We start from the raw sequence: 21,216 nt of genomic DNA, 5'->3' as shown, positions 1-21,216 counted from the left end.
TCGACACAGCACTTTCGGTGAAGGACAGGACATCCAGAAAGAAGCTCAATAAAGACACGGACGATCTAAAGGCCACAATCAACCAACTTGACCTCGTAGACATATACAGAACACTCCACCCAACAGCAACCAAGTATACTTTCTTTTCTAGTGCACATGGAACATTCTCTAGAATAGACCGCATATTAGGTCATAAAGCAGCCTTAGCAGAATCCAAAACACTGAATTACAAAGCATCTTCTATGATCATAAGGCCATAAAAGTGGAAATCAATAACAGGAAAAGCAGGGAAAAGAAATCAAACACTTGGAAACTGAACAATACCCTGCTCAAAAAAGACTGGATTATAGAAGACATTAAGGATGGAATAAAGAAATTCAGAGAATCCAATGAGAATGAAAACACTTCCTATCAGAACCTTTGGGACACAGCAAAAGCGGTGCTCAGAGGCCAATTTATATCAATAAATGCACACATCCAAAAAGAAGAAAGGGCCAAAATCAAAGAATCATCCCTACAACTTGAACAAATAGAGAGCAACAAAAGAAACCCACAGGCACCAGAAGAAAACAAATAATAAAAATTAGAGCTGAACTAAATAAAATAGAAAACAGAAAAACAATTCAAAGAATTAACAAGACCAAAAGCTGGTTTTTTGAAAAAGTCGACAAAACTGATAAACCACTAGCCAAACTGACAAAAGAAAAACAGGAGAGGAAGCAAATAACCCGAATAAGAATTGAGAGGGGTGATATTACAACAAACCCAACTGAAATTAAAAGAATCATATCAGATTACTATGAAAAACTGTACTCAAACAAATCTGAAAACCTAGAAGAAATGGATGAATTCCTAGAAACACACTACCTACCTAAACTAACACACACAGAGGTAGAACAACTAAATAGACCCATAACAAAAGAAGAGATTGAAAAAGTAATGAAAAACTCCCAACAAAAAAAAGCCCTGGTCCAGAAGCCTTCACCACAGAGTTCTACCAAACTTTCAGAGAAGAGTTAACACCATTACTAATAAAGGTATTTCACAGCATAGAAAAGAACGGAATACTACCAAACTCATTCTATGAAGCCGCCATATCCCTGATACCAAAACCAGGTAAAGACACCACAAGAAAAGAAAATTACAGACCTATATCCCTCATGAATGTACATGCAAAAATCCTCAACAAAATTCTAGCCAATAGAATTCAACAACATATCAAAAAAATAATTCACCATGACCAAGTGGGATTCATACCAGGTATGCAGGGATGGTTCAACATTAGAAAACCAATTAATATAATCCACCACATAAATAAAACAAAAGACAAGAATCACATGATTTTATCAATTGATGCAGAAAAGGCATTTGACAAAGTTCAACACTCATTCGTGATAAAAACTCTCAGTAAAATAGGAATAGAAGGAAAATTCCTCAACATAATAAAGGGCATTTATACAAAGCCAACAGCCAACATCGCCCTAAATGGAGAGAGCCTGGAAACATTCCCATTGAGATCGGGAACCAGACAAGGAAGCCCTTTATCACCACTCTTATTCAACATTGTGCTGGAAGTCCTAGCCAGAGCATTTAGGCTAGATAAAGAAATAAAGGGCATCCAGATTGGCAAGGAAGAAGTATAAGTATCTCTATTTGCAGATGACATGATCTTATACACAGAAAACCCTAAGGAATCTTCCAGAAAACGACTGAAACTAATAGAAGAGTTCAGCAGAGTATCGGGATACAAGATAAACATACAAAAATTAGTTGGATTTCTCTACACCAACAAAAAGAACATCGAAGAGGAAATCACCAAATCAATGCTATTTACAGTAGCCCCCAAGAAGATAAAATACTTAGGAATAAATCTTACCAGAGATGTAAAAGACTTATACAAAGAAAACTACAGTACACTTCTTCGAGAAACCAAAAGAGACTTACATAAGTGGAAGAACATACCTTGCTCGTGGATAGGGAGACTTAACATTATAATAATGTCTATTCTACCAAAAGCGATCTATACATTTAATGCAATTCTGATCCAAATCCCAAGGACATTCTTTAATGAGATGGAAAAACAAATCACCAACTTCATATGGAAGGGAAAGAGGCCCCAGATAAATAAGGCATTACTGAAAAAGAAGAACAAAGTGGGAGGCCTTACTTAACCTGATTTTAGAACCTATTATACCGCCACAGTAGTCAAAACAGCCTGGTACTAGTACAACAACAGATACATGGACCAATGGAACAGAATTGAGAATTCAGACATAAGTCCATCTACATATGAGCAGTTGATATTTGACAAAGGCCCCAAAACAGTTAAATGGGGAAAAGACATTCTTTTTAACAAATGGTGCTGGCAGAACTGAATATCCATCTGCAAAAAAAATGAAACAAAACCCAGACCTCACGCCATGTACAAAAACTAACTCAAAATGGATTAAAGACATAAATATAAAATCTAAAACAATAAAGATCATGGAAGAAAAAAATAGGGACAATGTTAGGAGCCCTAACACATGGCATAAACAGTATACAAAACATTATAAAGAACATAGAAGAAAAACTAGATAACTGGGAGCTCCTAAAAATCAAACACTTGTGCTCATCCAAAGACTCCACCAAAAGAGTAAAAAGACTACCTACAGACTGGGAAAAAGGTTTTAGCTGTGACATTTCTGATCAGTGCCTGATCTCTAAAATCTACATGATACTGCAAAAACTCAACTGCAAAAAGACAAACAACGCAATTAAGAAATGGCCAAAACATATGAATAGACACTTCACTAAAGAAGACATTCAGGTAGCTAACAGATATATGAGGAAATGTTCACGATCATTAGTCATTAGAGAAATGCTGATCAAAACTACAATGAGATTTCATCTCACTCCAACAAGGCTGGCATTAATCCCAAAAACACAAAATAATAAATGTTGGAGAGGCTGTGGAGAGATTGGAACACTTATACATTGCTGGTGGGAATGTCAAATGGTACAACTACTTTGGAAATCGATTTGGCACTTCCTTAAAAAGTTAGAAATAGAACTACCATAGGATCCAGCAATCCCACTCCTTGGAATATATCCTAGAGAAATGACAGCCTTTACACGAACATGTTTATTGCAGCACTGTTTACAAAAGTAAAAAGATGGAAGCAACCAAGGTGCCCATCAACAGATGAACGGATAAATAAATTATGGTATATTCACACAAAGGAATACTACGCATCGATAAAGAACAGTGAGGAATCTGTGAAACATTTCATAACATGGAGGAACCTGGAAGGTATTATGCTGAGTGAAATTAGTCAGTTGCAAAAGGACAAATACTGTATAAGACCACTGTTATTAAGAACTTGAGAAATAGTTTAAACTGAGAAGAAAACATTCTTATGTGGTTACGAGAGGGGGGAGGGAGGGAGGGTGGGAAAGGGGCATTCACTAATTAGATAGCAGATAAGAACTACTTTCGCTGAAGGGAAAGACAGCACACAGCACAGGGGAGGTCAGCACAATTGGACTAAACCAAAAGCAAAGAAGTTTCCTGAATAAACTGAATGCTTCGAAGGCCTGTGTAGCAGGGGCAGGGGTCTGGGGACCATGGTTTCAGGGGACATCTAAGTCAACTGGCATAAGAAAATCTATTAACATTCTGCACCCCACTTTGAAGAGTGGCGTCTGGGGTCTTAAACGCTAGCAAACAGCCATCTAAGATGCATCAATTGGTCTCAATCCACCTGGATCAAAGGAGAATGAACAACACCAAGGACACAAGGCGATTACGAGCTCAAGAGACAGAAAGGGCCACATGAACCAGAGACTACATCATCCTGAGACCTGAAGAACTAAATGATGTCCGACTACAATCGATGACTGCCCTGACAGGGAGCACAACAGAGAACCCCTGAGGGAGCAGGAGAGCAGTGGGATGCAGACCCCAAATTCTCATAAGACCAGACTTAATGGTCTGACTGAGACTAGAAGGCCCCCGGTGGTCATGGCCCCCAGACCTTCTGCTGGTCCAGGACAGGAACCATTCCCGAAGCCAACTCCTCAGACATGGACTGGACTGGACAATGGGTTGGAGAGGGATGCTGGTGAGGAGTGAGCTTCGTGGATCAGGTGGACACTTGAGACTATGTTGGCATCTCCTGCCTGGAGGGTAGATGAGAGGGTGGAAGGGGTTAGAAGCTGGTGAAATGGACACGAAAAGAGAGCAGAGGGAGAGAGCGGGCTGTCTCATTAGGGGGAGGGTAATTGGGAGTGTGTAGCAAGGTGTATATGGGTTTTTGTGTGAGAAACTGACCTGATTTGTAAACTTTTACTTAAAGCACAATAAAAATAAATAAATAAACAGTTTAGCCCAAAGGGAAAAAAAATAAGTAACAATAACAGCAACAACACACAGATGCAAAACAAAAAACCCGACATCTCTGCACATGGGACAAACACCACTCCTGGGAGGTGCCCTAGAAGCACAGACCCTTTGTCCACCTGCTCGGAGGCCGGACATCAGGTTATCTGTCCGGAGGACACTGTCCACACCCACCCCTGCTGCTGGGGTTCCTTAAACTGTATTCCAGGTGGAGATGCGGCCACTCAAAGGACAAGAAGGCCTTCCACCCCTACAGCTCCTGCCCACTGCCCCTCGAGAATCGGTCAGCACCTCCCTCCGCACGAGGACCCTCCTCCCACTGGCAAGGCGTGGGGGCACTCACAGCCCTGTGGACGATTATCTGTCACTTCAGGTTTCCCTTAATCCTTCTAAATCCCCAGCAAGAAAGCAGTGAATCCAAACACAGCCGGTCAAAAGCTGCTGGAGCCTTCCAGCCGCGGCTCACACTTCCCACTGCCGACCAATCTGAGCCCTCCCTGTGGACAGGGATAGAGGGGTGACTCTCCTGGTGGGTGGGGGGCTCCAGAGAGGAGGGGGTTGGATTGGGTGAGAGAGCCGCGTGGGGCATAGCTGAGGGCCAGAGCGCTGAATCAGGGGCCTCCCTAGTTGGTGACGGGGATCAGGTTACTCAGTTGCTCTGTGGCTCAGTTTCCTCAACAGTAAAATGGGGGCACATCACGAACCTCAGACGGTACTACAGGCACTGATGAAGAGCCCAGCACTGTGCCTGCTGAGCCGTTCTCACCAAGTGGAGACAAGAAGCAAATGCCGTTCAGACCCACGTGGCCTTCATGTCATCATCAGACATGCCTGTGGGCAGCAGAAATGGCGCCCTCAAAGGCACCCATGTCCTAATCACAGAGCCCGTGACTATGCCACCTTACTCAGCAAAGGAGACTTTGCAGTGCAATGAAGTAAGGACCTTGAAATGGGGAGATCGTCCTGGGTCATCCAGTGCAGCCCAACGTCATCACCGACACCAAAAACCAAGCCCAGCCCAGCTCACAGTGGCCCCACGTGTGTCAGAGTAGAACTGTGCTCGTAGGGTTTGCAGCGGCTGATTTTTTGGATACAGATCACCAGGCCTTTCTTCTGAGGCACCTCTGGGGTAGATCTGAATATCCAGCCTTTCAGTTAGCAGTGGCGCATGTTCCAAAAAGTCAGCCATTGAAAACCCTGTGAAGCACAGTTCTACTCTGGCACACATGGGGTCACTGTGAGTTGGGCCAAGTCAACGGCATTTTGTTTTGTTGTTGTTGCTTGTTTGTTTAAGAACCACAGGGGAAGATACACAGCCGATGGGGATGGCACCAGCCTGGGCAGGACCTGAGGTCAGCAGGATTGGACAGAGGCTGGGCAACCAGCCACCAACATTCTGAGCCTTTCGACAGAGGGCAAACAATTTTAACAGCCCACCAGCAACAGACCACACGCCCCCTCTGGGCATTCAAACAACTGGCAAATGCCACGAGGTTTTATAAGGGCCTACACAGAGAACTTCATCACCTGGGCAGAGAGAAACTTAACTAGCCTCACAGTGTTTCCTTTTTTAATGGTGGAATTCACTTAGAAGAAAAACCATTACTTCAGAAAGTCAGAAGAATAGGCACTTTCTTTGAAAAGAGAAATGCTACTTTGCTCTCTCTCAGCTTGTGATTAGTTTTGGCATCTACTTAACCACACTCAAAGAAAGTAAGAGACAGAGAGATAGAGAAACAGAAAGAGACATAGAGAAACAGGGAGAGACAAAGAGACAGAGATAGAAAGGCAGAGAGAGAGGCAGAGAGAGATACAGAAAGACACAGAGGAACAGGGTGGGGAGGGGGAAGGAGGGAAAGAAGTGGGGAGGGGAAGGCCCTTCCCTTCATCTTAACCCACCTGCGTTTGCCACCTCAGCAAATTCACAACGTGTCCACATGTGAAATCAACCTTGTGAGGCAAACAACACAGGGTAACTGCACCAAATACATTTTGTTTAACCTTGTGTGCAAATTCCATTGTGAAAAAAAAAACCCTGCAGGGTACAATTAGAAAATCACTATTTCTGAAACAAACAAGTTGCACATCTCCACAGCTAGTTCTGAAATCCAAACATCCACCAGTCCCCCTGCGTGGCCACACACTCGGTGCGCAGAGCAGCCACCTGCCCGCCAGCCCGGGGAGGACAGGTACACGGGCTTCAGGGGAGTGTGTGACACGGTCTGGTGGGGCCGGGGGATGATGCACACACTCTGAGGAGCACCTCATTTTCAGATTTTAAAGCTGTGCCCCCTGACCTGCCAGGAGGCCCCGCAAACCCCAGGACTGCAGGCGCAGGCAGGGAGCCCCCATGCATAGACATGAGGACAACTCTCACCCACGGGCCCTGGAGGGATGGTGTCGGGGGGGCTGCCTTCTGACCACAGCCAGCTGGCTGTCCTCTTGTTCCGGAACCCTAGGCCCCGTGAGTGCCCCCAATGCCCTGTGTCACGGTGTGAACAGCTTCAGAGCTGGTACTATGCCTAAACCAAACTCGGATGGAATGTTCTCAGCTTCTGGAGCTGGCTGGCCCTTCACTGGGGTGATTCTCTGTGCTGTATCCCCAACACTAGCATAGGCTGAGAGCCTGGTGCAAGCACTGCTCTGGGCCCTTCGCTACAAGCTTGGGTCAGAAGACTCCAGTTGACACCAGGGACCACTGTCCTCCTCATCTCAGGCCAGTTGTACAAACCCAGGTGTCCCCAGAGCCTGGACCTTGCCATCAGCCCAGACGCGGCAGCTTCATCTCACGAAGCACTCTGGATACCCTGAGTCTCCGTTTATTGCAAGCGTCCAAGATGAGAAACAATTAGCACGTCTGCTTGCTGGGTAACCGTTGATTTTATGACTGCAGCCCTGAATCTCTGGGGTGTCCGCCCATGTCCACATAACTTTAGCACCCTAAAAAACAACTTCTTTAAGTCATGTGGGAGACCCGAAGGAGCTGATGTGCGAGTCTACACAAGAGGTGACACAGAACCAAGGTCACCCGCAGCGGCCACCGCTCAACCCCGCCAGTCCTTAGTCCCAGATCCGTAACATGGGAACCGTTCCAGCTCCTGGGAGGGCTTCTGTGGGGATTAAACACAGGCCTGGCACGTTGCCAGGCCAGAACTTAATGTCATCACAATATTATCATTACACAAAATCTCACATTCCTCATCTTAGCACTCAATTAAAACACATACTTCTGAAAATGTAGGATTTTAATTAATCGTTAAGCCGCAAGTGCCGGCCACTTCAGAGGTCCACGTTTCTGTAAGTGGTGCGGCACTGCCTTCAGCAGCGAGGAGGTGGCAGGGCGGGGATCCTGATCCATGGATGACTTGGGAACCGAGTGGCCTTGGGGAAGTGTTAGCCCCTCCTTGAGCCTCAGTGTGCCCACCTGTAAAATGGCCACGAGAACTGTGCCTGCCTCACGGGCCTGTGATGCAGCCAAACACACGGAGGGCAGCGGAGGTGGAACTGACCACAGTCCCTTTGCTGTGTTTTTGTTTTTAACCGTGGCATTGGGGGTAGTGGTGGGTCAGTGGTAGAACTCTTGTCTTCCATGCAGGAGACCCGGGTTCGATTCCTGGCCAGTGCACCTTACATGCCGCCACTACCTGTCTGTCAGTGGAGGCTTGTGTGTTGCTGTGATGCTGAACAGGTTCCAGCAGAGATTACAGAATAAGATGGACTAGGAAGAAAGGCCTGGTGATCTGCTTCTGCAAATCAGTCAATGACAACGCCATGGATCACAACGGTGTGATCCACAACCTATCACGGATGGTGCAGGATTGGGCAGCGTTTTGTTCCATTGGCCATGGGGTCACCATGAGTCGGGGGCCTATGTGCCGGCAGCGAACAACCACCAAAGGCTGCGCTGGTGTGAACCGTAGTCTGAGGACAACCTCCAGTGCAGGGGTGTCATGCTGGGCCACTGCACCTTTCTTACCAGTTACGTGACAGAAGCCACCATGTAGCTGTATAAACGTCCCTTTCTACGCCCCTTTACTGTGTCGTGATTAGTGGCTGTCCACTCGATTCTGACTCACGGTGGCCCCATGTGTTACAGAGTAGAACTGCGCTCCATAGGATTTTCTTGGCTGTAAACTTAGTGGAAGCAGATCACCAGACTTCTTCCACGGCACTGCTGGGTAGGTTTTAAGCACCAACCTTCAGGTTAGCAGTTGAGTGCAAACCATTTGCGCCACCTAGGGACCTTCTCTTCTTTCTAGGCAGCTGGGAAATTATGGCAGGGGAGGCTGCTTAGAAACCCTAAACAGCACAGGCCCCCAGGCAAGGCAGGTACTGGCCCTGAAGGCAGCAACAGAGCTGGTGTTCTCCACTACGTGTTCCAGCCTCACTTGTGGAGGACACATGACCTGGCCTCGGCAGAATGTGCTGGAGCTCTGGGTGCTCAGAGAGAGGTGTCCCCGGGCTGCAAGAGTTGAGAGTCCTGGCTCCAAGTGAGTCTAGTCGCCCAGTGGGTTTGGGTCCTGCTCAACCTGACTGTGCCTCTGCTTTGTGGTCGGGACCAGGGTTCACGGACCCACTGCTACTGCAGGCGAGACGGAGCCCTGGAGCCTGACCCGGATTCTCGGCAGAGGTCACTGTGAGGTCCAGGGCAATTTTGCTTTCTCTGACAGTTAGTTCTGGTAGATAACCCTGGCTTAATGTATTTACTGTTCCGCTCATATCCTGCCCACAGGGGAGAGTCTGGAATGGCAACCGTTCATTTCATTCACTCAACAATACTGAGTGCCCACATGCCCTGTTCTACGTGGTTCTCTGTGCTGGGCAGGGGTGCTGATCCACAAAGGAGCAAAGGGCCGGTAAGCAGGCTCCAAGGACAAAGGATGGGCCGGCCAATGAGCCTGCAAACCTAGGCTCAGGGCAGAGGACAAAACATGCTCTGACTTCCAGGGGAAAAGACAGAACGCACTTATGTGCCTGGCAGTCACCTTCCATAAGTGAGTGGCTATATCTGGCTACACCTGATGACCAACTCACCTGTGGTGTTTTCACCTTGTTTGTCTCACCTTTCAGGGGGCCTCAAATTCAGGGCTCTGTAGCTGTTCAAAGATGCTAACTAGGATCTAGATCCCGCTTCACCATCCCCATAGTCACAAGGTGGCAGCTGCACCCCCAGACATTGCGTCTGCATTCCAGGGAGTAAGAAGAGGTAAAGGAAAAGGGCAGGAGCATGGCTAGATGAGTCTGTTCCTCTTTATCAGGGAAAAAAATATATATAGATAGATACATGTGTCTATACACACACACACACACACACACACACATATATGGCTTTCCCAGAAGTTCACCTAGTAACAGACATCCATTCCATCCCCGCAACCAGAATCGGTCCACGCAGGCACCCGGTACAAGTGAATCTGGAGCGTGTTTTAAACTAAGCACACTGCCCAAAAGGATGAGCACAGACAGGTCGTTAGGAAGGCAGAAGGAGAGGACGGATGTTGTAAGGTAACATGCAGTGTGGTAATTCTAAGCGTGCGTGGTTGGCTTATCATTCATCTGAGCACTCACAACACTCACAGCAGTCCCCACCCTGCTGCCCGTTAACAAGGGGCCTCAGGAACACGAACAGTGTCAGCATTTTCTTGCTTATTCATTACTGCGCTCGACTAATACTGATCGCACCCATCCCGCGGGCTACACACGATGCAGGAAGCCTGCTGATCTTGCCCATACATCCAGGGACAACCTCTACCCTGGCCAGCTCCTGTCTACACCGAGAGGTCCAGCCAACACATGGGTAAAGAGGTGGTCTCAACTCATCTGCAAAGACGAGAGAACAGTGCTTCTAGCCATGCCCACCACACCAAGGCAAATGCTGGGATGCCGAGTTCAGAACCTGTGTTTGACCTCTCCTCAACCAGCTCTCTGTGTGCCTTGGTACGGAAATGTGTCATTCATGTTCATTCACTCAACAATTTACTGCCTGTCCACTCTGCTTCAGACACGCTGCTGGACACTGAGGAAACGTGGTGTGGCAGATGCTGGCAGTTGTCTACCTAGCCACCCTTCTTCCTTCCTCAAGCAGAGCCCCACTTCTGTTCCAATGGCAATTTCCTCATCTCCCAGGTGACGGGCCAAGATGGGCCTCAGGTCGACATGACAATGTAATTCTTTCACAGCTTCCCTCCGCCTCCACCTGAAGCTAGGAAGGGCATGTGCTCCAGTTCTATCCTATGAGACCTTCTGCAAGGGTTCTAAGAAAGCATTCTTTCCTACCTTCTTCCTGCTCTAAAGTCAGATGCAATGCCTGGAACCACAGCAGCAAGTCTGCAACCACAAGGCAATCAACTGACAAACTAAAGATGATAGAATGGCAAGAATAAGGAAGACAAGTCACACAATGGTGTCACTGAGCTGCTGCTCCAGCCCTCGTTGTCATGTGAGAAAAATTATCCCCTGTTCATTTAAGATTCTGTTCACTGGGTTTTACTCTGTTGGCCAAGAACACTCCAGAATGACACAAAAGGTAAACAAGAGTGAGGGGGCTGCTTCTCTCGTGAATCTTCCAGTTTAACTAAGAGATGACTGAACAAACATGCAAATCCTCCCATGAGGAAGCAGAGGGTGGTATTAGGGTACACAAGATAGCTCTAAACTAACTGGGTGACAGGGAAGAGGAAAGGCTTTGCTGAGGAGGTCTCGCTGAATCATCGTGAGCAAAGCTTTCTACATTATTTGAACTCAAAGTACTCCCGCTTTCCTGGGACACTGTCCAGACCCGCCCCACCTCCTCCTTGCCCCATGACACCACTTTTCTATTCACCTGCCACCCTAGTCTCCAAGACCAAGGGGAGATAATGGCCCAGGAGCCGTAAGTTCACACTACACCGCCTGTAACTCTCCCGCCCTGACCGGCTTTCCACAGCAGCCTGGTCCTGGGTTTCCCCGACCCACCACCTGCAGGCAAGTAATGCAGACCATGGCCTGGGCTGCAGCCTCCAGTGAGGCTGGCCATCAATTATTAACAAAGCTGAGAAAGAGACACCAGCTTAGCAACTGCCCCAGACTAAACTCTGGCTTTGTGAACGTGCCGTTTTAGCCCACAGAAAACGGCTCATCACCCCATATTCGATAATGCCACATGCCAGTGATCATGGCCAGAAGTGAATTACCCTAAAAACAAAACTACAGCCTAAGAATAGGTGCAGTTACATTCTAGCGCTCACCAGTAAAAGCTCAGATGGAGACACACATGGAGGGTATCCAGGAGCGCCCCAAATCAGCCCAGGAGGGTATCCAGGAGCGCCCCAAATCAGCCCAGGAGGGTATCCAGGAACACCCCAAATCAGCCCAGGAGGGTATCCAGGAACACAACAAATCAGCCCAGGAGGGTATCCAGGAGTGCCCCAAATCAGCCCAGGAGGGTATCCAGGAGCGCCCCAAATCAGCCCAGGAGGGTATCCAGGAGCGCCCCAAATCAGCCCAGGAGGGTATCCAGGAGCGCCCCAAATCAGCCCAGGAGGGTATCCAGGAACACAACAAATCAGCGCAGGAGGGTATCCAGGAGCGCCCCAAATCAGCTCAGGAGGGTATCCAGGAACACCCCAAATCAGCCCAGGAGGGTATCCAGGAACACCCCAAATCAGCCCAGGAGGGTATCCACGAACGCCCCAAATCAGCTCAGGAGGGTATCCAGGAACACCCCAAATCAGCCCAGGAGGGTATCCACGAACGCCCCAAATCAGCTCAGGAGGGTATCCAGGAACACCCCAAATCAGCCCAGGAGGGTATCCAGGAACACCCCAAATCAGCCCAGGAGGGTATCCACGAACGCCCCAAATCAGCTCAGGAGGGTATCCAGGAACACCCCAAATCAGCCCAGGAGGGTATCCACGAACGCCCCAAATCAGCTCAGGAGGGTATCCAGGAACACCCCAAATCAGCCCAGGAGGGTATCCAGGAACACCCCAAATCAGCCCAGGAGGGTATCCAGGAACGCCCCAAATCAGCTCAGGAGGGTATCCAGGAATGCTACAGATCAGCCCACGAGCCCTCAGGTTTCCATACTGGGCAGCTCCACTTTTCAAAAGGTTCGCAATAAATACTCCGTATTTGCTCCCCTACTGGAGGAAACTATTTTAAGCCTAATTAGCATGAAATTTCTAGAATGCGAATGCTTTTCATTTAGACATAAAACAAAATGCCACGACATTTCTTCCATCCATGTATCATAAACAAGTTAATTACTGTGTAACAAATCGCTCCTGCCGGAATCTGGATGTTGGAGGGCTGCTGGTACACTGACTCAGGCGACTCAGGCGAAGAAGCCACAAAGTAGTCGTTAATAGCTCAAGGCGCACTTAGTCAAACGGTGGCTTGGTGAAGCTGCGCTTGTCAAATTAAGGTGAAGCTCTCTCCGTTGGAATAACTCGATTACAAGTACTCATTATCTATTTAAATTGATTCCTTCCGGAATAACAGAAACATTGAGCTTCTTATTTATTTTTGACACATGACGTAGACTCAGTATGGACCGGCGGCTGCAAAGTTTTCTACACAAAAAGAGGTTTTTACCGGCCCTGGCTCGAGTGTAAGGCAGCCTCAGCGTTCACCTCTAAATGCGTAAAAATTATTTCTAAGATATGAAAATGCCTCTTTGTTCCTGAAATTCCACACGTTAAGAAGAGCCAGAAAAAACAGATCAACAGTTCCTTAAAATGTTTAACACAGAATTACCACATGGCCAGCAATTCCACTCCTAGGGAGACACCCAAAGGACTTGAAAGCGGGGACTCAGGTACGTGCACAGCAACGTTCACTGCAGCATTATTCACAAGCGCCAAAAGGTGGAGACAACCTGGTGTCCATCGGGCAGATGGATGGAGACGCAAAACGCAGTGTTCCCAGCCAATGGAATACAATGCAGCCACAAGAAAAGGAAAAATGAAGTTCTAATACAGACTAAAACCACGAAAATAGGATGCTAAGTGAAAGAATTCAGGCACAAAAGGACAAATATTGGATGACCCCACTTAGATGAAGTGGCTAGGCTGGCAAATGCATAGAGACCCAGGTTTATTAGTGGTCACCAGGGGCACAGAGTTTGACTCGGGCGATGAGAACATTTTGGAAATAGTGGTGGTGGGTTGCACAGCAATGCAATTAATGCCACTAAACTGTAGACGGTAAAATGGTTACAGTGGCAAACATTGTCATGTATGTATAGTTTACCACAATTAGGAAGAGGAAGCAGGGAGGCGGGGCAGGGGGCGTGGGGAGAGGAGCCAGCGGAAGAGGACAGCAGTAGGGGGCACAGCCAGGCACTGGAGAAGCAACACGAGCACAGTCCACCCAGCGGCTGACAGGACTCAGCGTTCCCTGGGGCTTGGAGACACACAGAAATTCTCCCCCAAGTCAGGGCAGGCTGATCCTTATCTCAGGTACAAATATGTGCTCAAAGAATGAGCACACCTCTCCAACTGAGCCAGCCTGAGTTCACCTCTGTCCCCCACGGGCCAGGCCAGCATCGGGCCAGCGATTGAGGTGTCTCTGGAAGCTCCCCACATGGGGCCCAGAGCAGCGTGAAGATTAACCCTGACCTACGAGACAGCAGGGCAGCCCATCCAGCGCACCACCCAGAAAAGAGGTGCTGCTTGGTGACCTCACGTGATATCATAAAAAGCAGGTAGGTTTCCATTCTATTCTGTAGCAGGCAATCTAGGTTATTACTAAAGTAGAGGGCTTTTTTTCCTTAAATCCCAGAGTGAAATGGATGTCCCCAGATATGACAAGTTTAACATCCCTGCAACAGATGCAGAGGCCAACCTCAGAAGGACAGCGGATAGTTCAAGATAGGCCCACAGCCATCCTGCACTGGAGACTTCCCACTCCCAGATGCCTCTGAGACATGCAGGTATCCCAGCAGCCCAAGGACTGTGGTTGGCCCCTATCCCCTCACCCCGAAAAAGACCTAACGGTGCAGGTCCTGGAGTACCTTTTGAGAACGTCACCATCTGTGCCAGCTCATACGGTATTCACAGGTGTATTCATTCTGCTTCCAGGCCAACTGCCTAGATTTGTGTGTGTGTGTGTGTGTGTGTGTGTGTGTGATGAATGAGAGAGTCAATACCAGCACACAGCTGCTTCAGCAGTCAACACAGATAACTAAGTAAGGGGGGCTGGAGTCAGTGTAGAATAGGAAGTATGACTCGCGTAGCCGGAAACAAACGAGTCAACACACTGTGTCTCAAAGGGTGAGGCTGCAAAAAGGGATGTCACTCCGGGAGTGTATGAGCATACACACACCTGTACACGTTTACACACATGCGTGCACACACCTGTATGTGTGCACACACACGTGTGTACATGTGCATACAGTGCGCGCACACATGTGTGCATTCATGCATATGCACGTGTGCACACATCTGTAGGCATGCATACATGTGCACCACAGGGCATACATGTACGCACACATTCAGGCACATGTGCATGTATGCACACACGTATGTGTGCATGTACATGTATACACACACGTATGCATGCACACTCACAGGCACACACCCCGAAAGGCTGTCAGTTCTGGAGGGAAAACCCTACCCCCATCCCTCACGAAGTGCTGAGAGTGGAGAACAGACCTTGGGAAAAGTCAGCAGCCCGCAGATTATGCAGCCAAGAATGCTGGAATTTAGCTTTGATACTTTATTTAAAGTCCGCTCCCTCCACGGCTTTGAAATTCCTGCAAAGGCTGCCACTTCTGGGGAACCAGTGCAGAGAAGGTGTTAGCGGTCGACTTTGAAACCTCAGCAAAGGAAAAACTGACGTATTTCTCCTCCCATGCACATATAAAGTTTAATGAGTTTGTCTTGAAAGGGAAACAGATCAATACCCAGGGTGATCTGTTGTCAATTGCGTTCTGAAACCGTCTCCCAGGCCCCCATCTCGGATGTGGGTATAATCCTGCAATTACCATCAAGCTAATCGGTGGCTCCCTTCCGCACGTGTGTTTTCCTGTTGTCAGCGGGGCAGGAACGAAACCGAATGCCATGTTTGTGAACAGAACGTCTGTGGGCTTATTTACTGCATTTCCAACAACATCGTCTGCCTTAGCGTGCATCTCAAAGCAGGAATAATTGAGGGATCCAGAATTTCATACATAAAAATACTTGGTAAGCCAGTCTCTCTCCACGTTATTTGGGTGACGTTACATTTGAATTCCAATTTGTTGCCCAGGAAATGATTCACCTCACGCAAAACTGACAGGATTCTGAATCATTCACCTGTGAAGCAAAACGCCTTCTAGGTCGGCCAACGTGCACCTCCTGTCCTCACAGACCCCTTCTGTAGAGCCCAGCTAAGCCTTGGCTCTGGAGTCTGAACATTCTTCCCAATCCGGAGCAGGCTGTGAATTCACTCCACCACCCCCTCCCCCACACACAGCCCCCCTACCTTTGAGTAGCTTCTCTCCTTCCAGAACATTCTGGGAGATCAACGCTGTGTAGTCTTCTTCTGAGAACCCAGCCTTGCAGGTCTCTCTGGCAGTAAGATCCCCATTGTGGGCCTGAGAACAGAAAGAAGGGGGTAAACAGAATTAAGTTCACAGAAACTGAGCCAGCTGTCACTTACTGACGGTCTGCTGTGTGCAAGGCCTCACCATGCGGGAACACAGCCACAGCGCCCACCCCGACAACTGCCTCTCTCTTTCTGGGGCTCAGGGACGTGAAGTGGCATTCCCAGACTGGAATCACCTTCCCGTGGGGCCGATGGAGGGACATGCTGTGGACAGTGAAGGGCAGGCTGACAGTCGGGCAGGAGCCTGCCAGCCTTATTGGCATCAGGCAGCAGGGGAGGACAGAAGAGTGTCCAAAAGGCAGCAGGCAGGGTAGCCCCGCTTCCACCACTGAAGCCAGTGAAGGACTCTGGGCTCCCTTGGCCAGAGCCAGAGTGGGGGAAGGGCGCTGTGTAGCCTGGTCTGTTGGCAGCTCCAGTTCACCCTTTGGGCCCTGATGCCCTTGGGTGAGGTGGATTGGGGGGGGGGCTTCTTAAGTCTCTTCTCTGCAGCTCAGGGGAGGGGGGAGGGGGAGGAGTGCGACAAAGGCGACTCTCCAAAGACTCAGCTTAGGGCTGGGCAGAGACCAGCTCCGGGGGCTGCAGGGCAGCAGGGGTTAAGGAGGACCGCTCCGCTCCATACTCCACTCCCCCCCATTCCTTGAACACTTGTCCACCCTGGAGCCCCCATCTCCAGCCCAATCAGGCCAGCGCTCACTAGCTGGCGAAGAGGGTGCGCAGCCTCCTCTTGCCCTCGGAGCTCTCTAGCTTTCCTGCCCAGCCAGGAAGTCCAGCGCCCATGGCATAGGGAGGGCAGGGGCGGAGAGGCCGAGACGTGGGCTGACGGCCCCCTCTCTGGCTGCGGGAAGTGGGCGCAAAGGCGAGGGGGTGTGGGTGGAGGGAGAAGCAGCATCTGTACCAGGGAAGCCAGCCCACGGGAGCCGAGCGAGTGCGCCTGCCCGCCGCCGCCTGCTCCAGCCCAGCGCGCTGCCCGCCTGGCTTGGGCTCTGGAGACCGTGGATTTGGCCCCGGATACCAGCCGAGGCTCAGGCGCCCTCCACCCAAAGCCCCAAGAGGAGGGAGCGCGGGGCCCGGAGTCAGGCTGAGAGACAAGCTCCCGACCGTGCCTTAGGTCCGGGAACGAAGCTCCAAACAGCCCCAAAGCCCGGGGGGAGGCTCCACTCAGCACGAAAGTTTCGGCCGCTCCGGGGTGTGCGCTCTGGGCACCTGGCGCCCCGCGGCCTCGCAGAGGCAGGCGCGGACACTTTTTATTTACGAGGTTTCCACCTCGCGCCCGGGAGGAGGCAGCGAGGCCAATCGACCACGAGAGGGGGTGCCTGCAACTCCTGACGTCTCTCGCCTCCGCCCAACGGCGCTCAGGAGCCGCCTGCACTGTGCCTTCGCGGGCCCTACACCACGCGAGGCACAGAGACGCGCTCCGACGCAGCTCAGGGGCTCCGCAGGCAGAGGGCGGGCACCGGCCCGAGCTCTTGGGCGCAACCCGGCCCGCGCCCGCACTGTGCCGACTCCCCCGGCCGCTCTCCGAGCCCAGGGTCCCCCACGCACTCTGACTCCGGCCCACGCCGCGGGGTTCTCGGCGCCAGGGTGCCCCACGATCCGCATCCGCTGCCCACCCGCAGCGACGGCCCCTGTTGGCACTACGGGAGTGAAGCGGCGCAGCGCCGCGGACCCCAGCCCCGGGCAGCAGCCGCCGGACCGGCCCCCCCCCTCCAACGCCCGGCCCCCCAGCCGCTCCTGCCTGGCTCTCCGCGCCCTCATCCCTAGCCCGGGCCGGACTCGCCAACTCCAGAGGCGCGCAGCTCCCGGGCGATGGAGGGCGCGCCGACTCCGCCAGCCAGCAGCTTACCCCCGCGCGGCGAGCCGAGCCCTGGGCAACGGCCGCGGGCATGGGGCGGCTGCGAGATGCGCGGCGGGTCGCGCTGCGGGCAGAGAGCGCGGGTCTCTACCCACCCTCTCTCTACGCTCCGCACCGCCACTCCTCGCTGCCCGGTGGCTCCGGGCTCCTGCAGACCGCAGACGGCTTCGGGGAGCGCGGGCGCCGGGCTGGAAGCCGCGGAGCGCGCGGCGGGGGCGCCCGGTGCGGTCACGGGAAGCCCGAAGAGCCCCGCCGGCTCCGCGCCGGCCCCGAGCTGCCCAGGCTTCCGAGCGGCCACGCGGGAGGCGGCAACTTACCCGGAGCGAGCCGGAGAGCGAGAGCAGCAGGAGGAGCACGCCGGCACCCACGGTCATCTTCCCTGCCGCGCCGCGCCCAGGCGCCCGCGCGGTGCCCGGCGCCCGGACCCCGCTCCCCGCCGCCGCTCGCATCGCCGCCGCCGCCGCTCCGATCGCCGCCGCCACTCAACGGCGCCGGCCCCGCGCCCCCGGCCTGGATGCGCCCCGCGCTCGCCGGCGCCTCCGGGAGCCAGGCCAACTCGGCCGGCGGCGCGCTCCCCCCGGCGGTGCGTCCGCCGGCCTCGCAGCCGCCCGCGCCTCTGTTCCGCGCTCCGACTGCAGGTGGAAGCGGCGGCCCGGAGGCCCCGCCCCGCGCCCGGCCCCGCGCTCTTGGCTCGGCCTGCGCAGGCCTTAAAGGGGCCGCGTGCGCTGGCCCGCGGCAGCGCCCGCGCCCGCGTCCCTGCCAGCCAAGCCAGGGCAGGGCGCCTGCAGCTGGCTTCTGGGGAAGAAGCCCCAGGGGACAAAAACGGGGGCGTGAAGACTGAAGAAGGGCCTGGAATCCTCACACCCAAACCCCAGCACCCCTATGCATGGGAGCCATGCTCTCTTAGTCTGCTTCCCTCTGGGCCAAGGGTGGAGTGGGAATGTCCACCCTGTCCTTCATTTTTAGAGTGTCCTCTTCCTAAATCCTCTGTCCCAGGCCTATCTCAGAGCCATAAACCCATGGCCAGGCAGCTCTGGAGCGATAGTCACTATCTTGAAAGGCCATCAAATGACCAAAGACAAGAGCGAGGACCAGGCTCGGGTCACAGCGCTGCCGGGCTGTGCAGACATCTGGCTCCTTAGAATGCTCTGAGCCTGGGCCCTGGCTCTGAGGTGCTCCTTGGGGCTGGGGACAGTACTAATTCCTGTTAGTGCATCCTGTTAGAAGCCAAGAAGGAAATTAGAGGCACCCTGAATGGGAGAACTGTTTGAGGAACACCAGCGGCAGGCAGGGCCAGCCCCATTTGCTCCGCAAGGGCGATTTCTGAGCTGAGGGGGGCGGGGTGGGAGGGAGGCTTTTCTTTAGGGAGTCATCAAGTGAAAAATATGTCCAGCTTGGAAAGTGAGTCCTTGTTTGTGCACGTTCCCTTCTGGCTCGAAGATGTAAAGAAAAGTGGTTTTGTTTGCTTAGATATCTCAAAATTTCTTTGTCTTGGTTTGGAGGAGCCTTGTGTCCAGAATACATTAGTTCTGGTTTAAGAAATACGCCCCGTAGGAGGGGAAGAAGATTGGGAGAAAATGTTCAGCTCCAAGGTCAGAGTCAACTTGGGAGTGAGAAAGAGAAAAGCTGCAAAATATCCCAGCTACCTTCCTCTCCCACAGCTCCAACCCTGAGGATAGGAAAGTCCAATGGTTAGGGCTCTGCCTTGGCCTTCAGGCAGTCAGGTTTCAGATAACTCAAGAGGAAGAGGGCAAGTTTTACATCCAAGAGCACAAGGCTAGGCTTCATTTCTCTAACTCAGGGGTTACTAAAAAGGACACCAAATTTGGACCAGCCTGCCATCCCTGCCCACATTGTATCCCATGCCCAACCCGGTGGGAGAAGGGCCACCAATTCAAATGGCTGAGTCAGACCAGCTGACCGTTACGCTCAGATGCCGTCAGAGGTCCTGTGCAGCCCGGGAGGGTTCATGAACAAATCTCCCTAAATCCACACGGAGATGAACTCCCATGCCTCAGCCACATGCTGACACCTGTGAGGCATCCTTCCTGCTTCATTCCTCTTCAAGGAGCTTTGTCCCTGGGGGGTGGGGTGGGAAGGTGTGATGACAGAAGCATCTCTAGGCACCAAAACAGCCCCCCTGTTTTCACGACTTCCCCCAAAAGCCCATCACTGGAGCTTGAGCAGGACACAAACTTGGTTTTCGGAGAGGGATTATGTTCACCTAGCGTTTGCTCTCCTGTGTGCCGTGACACTGCACAAGTGCAGACATTCAGCCCATTTGGGGGAAATGGTGTTGGGGGTCTGAGGTCCAAACACTTCGTCAACACCGCTCTCTACTGTCAAATATCTCAGAGCCTGGATTCTGCTAAGTGCATTGTGGCTTCAAGATTGGGGTACATCCTAACTCATTGCTGTTGTCGTTAGCTGCTGCTGAGTCAGCCCCTGACTCCTGGGGACCCCACTCGCAATGATCTGGTGCCATCCCCATGATCAGTTTTGGATTGGACCATTGTAATCCAGAGGGTTTTCACTGGCTGATTTTCAGATGTAGATTCCCAGGCCTTTCCTCCTAGTCTGTCGTAGTCTGTTCAGCATCGTAGCAACATGAAAGCCTCCACTGACAGACAGGTGGTGGCTGTGCTTGAGAAGCATTGTCGGGAATCAAACCTGGGTCTCCCACATGGAAGGCAAGAATCCTACCACTGCACCACCACTGCCCTCAGCCCTTATCAGGTGCTAACTGTGTGTCCGGCACAGATGTAGGAGCTTTATGTACACGGACGCGTGGAGTCATGCTAACTCCATAAAGCAGGCTCTGTTATTGTCTCCATTTTACAACTTGGTCAAGGGAGGCATGGAGGTGACTGGCCAAAGTCTCACAGGAGGACAAAGCTGTGCCAGCATTCCAGCCCAGGCCCTGAGACCCTGGAGTGTGTGGCATTTCCGAACATATTTAGGGAGGAAGGCTTTCTCGGCAGCCTTCACTGTCTCATGGATACAGGCAGAAGCCCTGCAGTAGCTGATAGAAGTCCAGCAGAGAGCATTGGTTTATCAGACTTGCTGTGAAGAAAGCTGGGAGAATACATTAGAGAGGAGGGAAAAACAGCCGCTCAGATCTAAAGCAATTCTTCCCAGGGCTGGTCTGCAGCCTCTCAGAACGGCCCACAGACCAGCAGCACTGAGCTGCGGCCGGTGCAGGTGAAAATGCAGAGTTTCAGGCCCCACCCCAGGCCTACTGAATCCTAAGGTGGAAGTAAACCGTTCTCTTCGCCATGCACACCCACTGGTCCTCAACTCCCTGGCACAGGGTCACCAGACGTGCCAGAAAAATGCAGATTCCTGGGCCCAAGGCAAGATCCACCCACACGGAGCTTTGGGGAAATGGGCCTGGGAACTTCCCTTTTCACAGCTT

The 21,216-nt window shown here is 51.6% G+C and overlaps 1 protein-coding gene across 1 annotated transcript in view; it reads right to left on the bottom strand.

The window, feature by feature from the left end:
- CDH4 (cadherin 4) overlaps positions 1-18,175 on the bottom strand; it is a 710,466-nt gene extending 692,291 nt beyond the window's left edge. Inside the window, exons 1-2 of the mRNA XM_064276304.1 lie at positions 18,119-18,175; positions 15,827-15,938 (exon numbers count right to left, since the gene is read on the bottom strand). Coding sequence (XP_064132374.1) covers positions 15,827-15,938; positions 18,119-18,175 — 169 coding nt within the window. The remainder of the gene's footprint in view (positions 1-15,826; positions 15,939-18,118) is intronic.
- Positions 18,176-21,216: the final 3,041 nt, after the last annotated feature.

This window comes from Loxodonta africana, chromosome 24, assembly GCF_030014295.1.
Source record: "Loxodonta africana isolate mLoxAfr1 chromosome 24, mLoxAfr1.hap2, whole genome shotgun sequence".
NCBI classification, from domain to species: Eukaryota; Metazoa; Chordata; class Mammalia; order Proboscidea; family Elephantidae; genus Loxodonta; species Loxodonta africana.
Note: the sequence above shows the minus strand (reverse complement) of the source record. Positions and strands in the feature narration are given on the sequence as shown.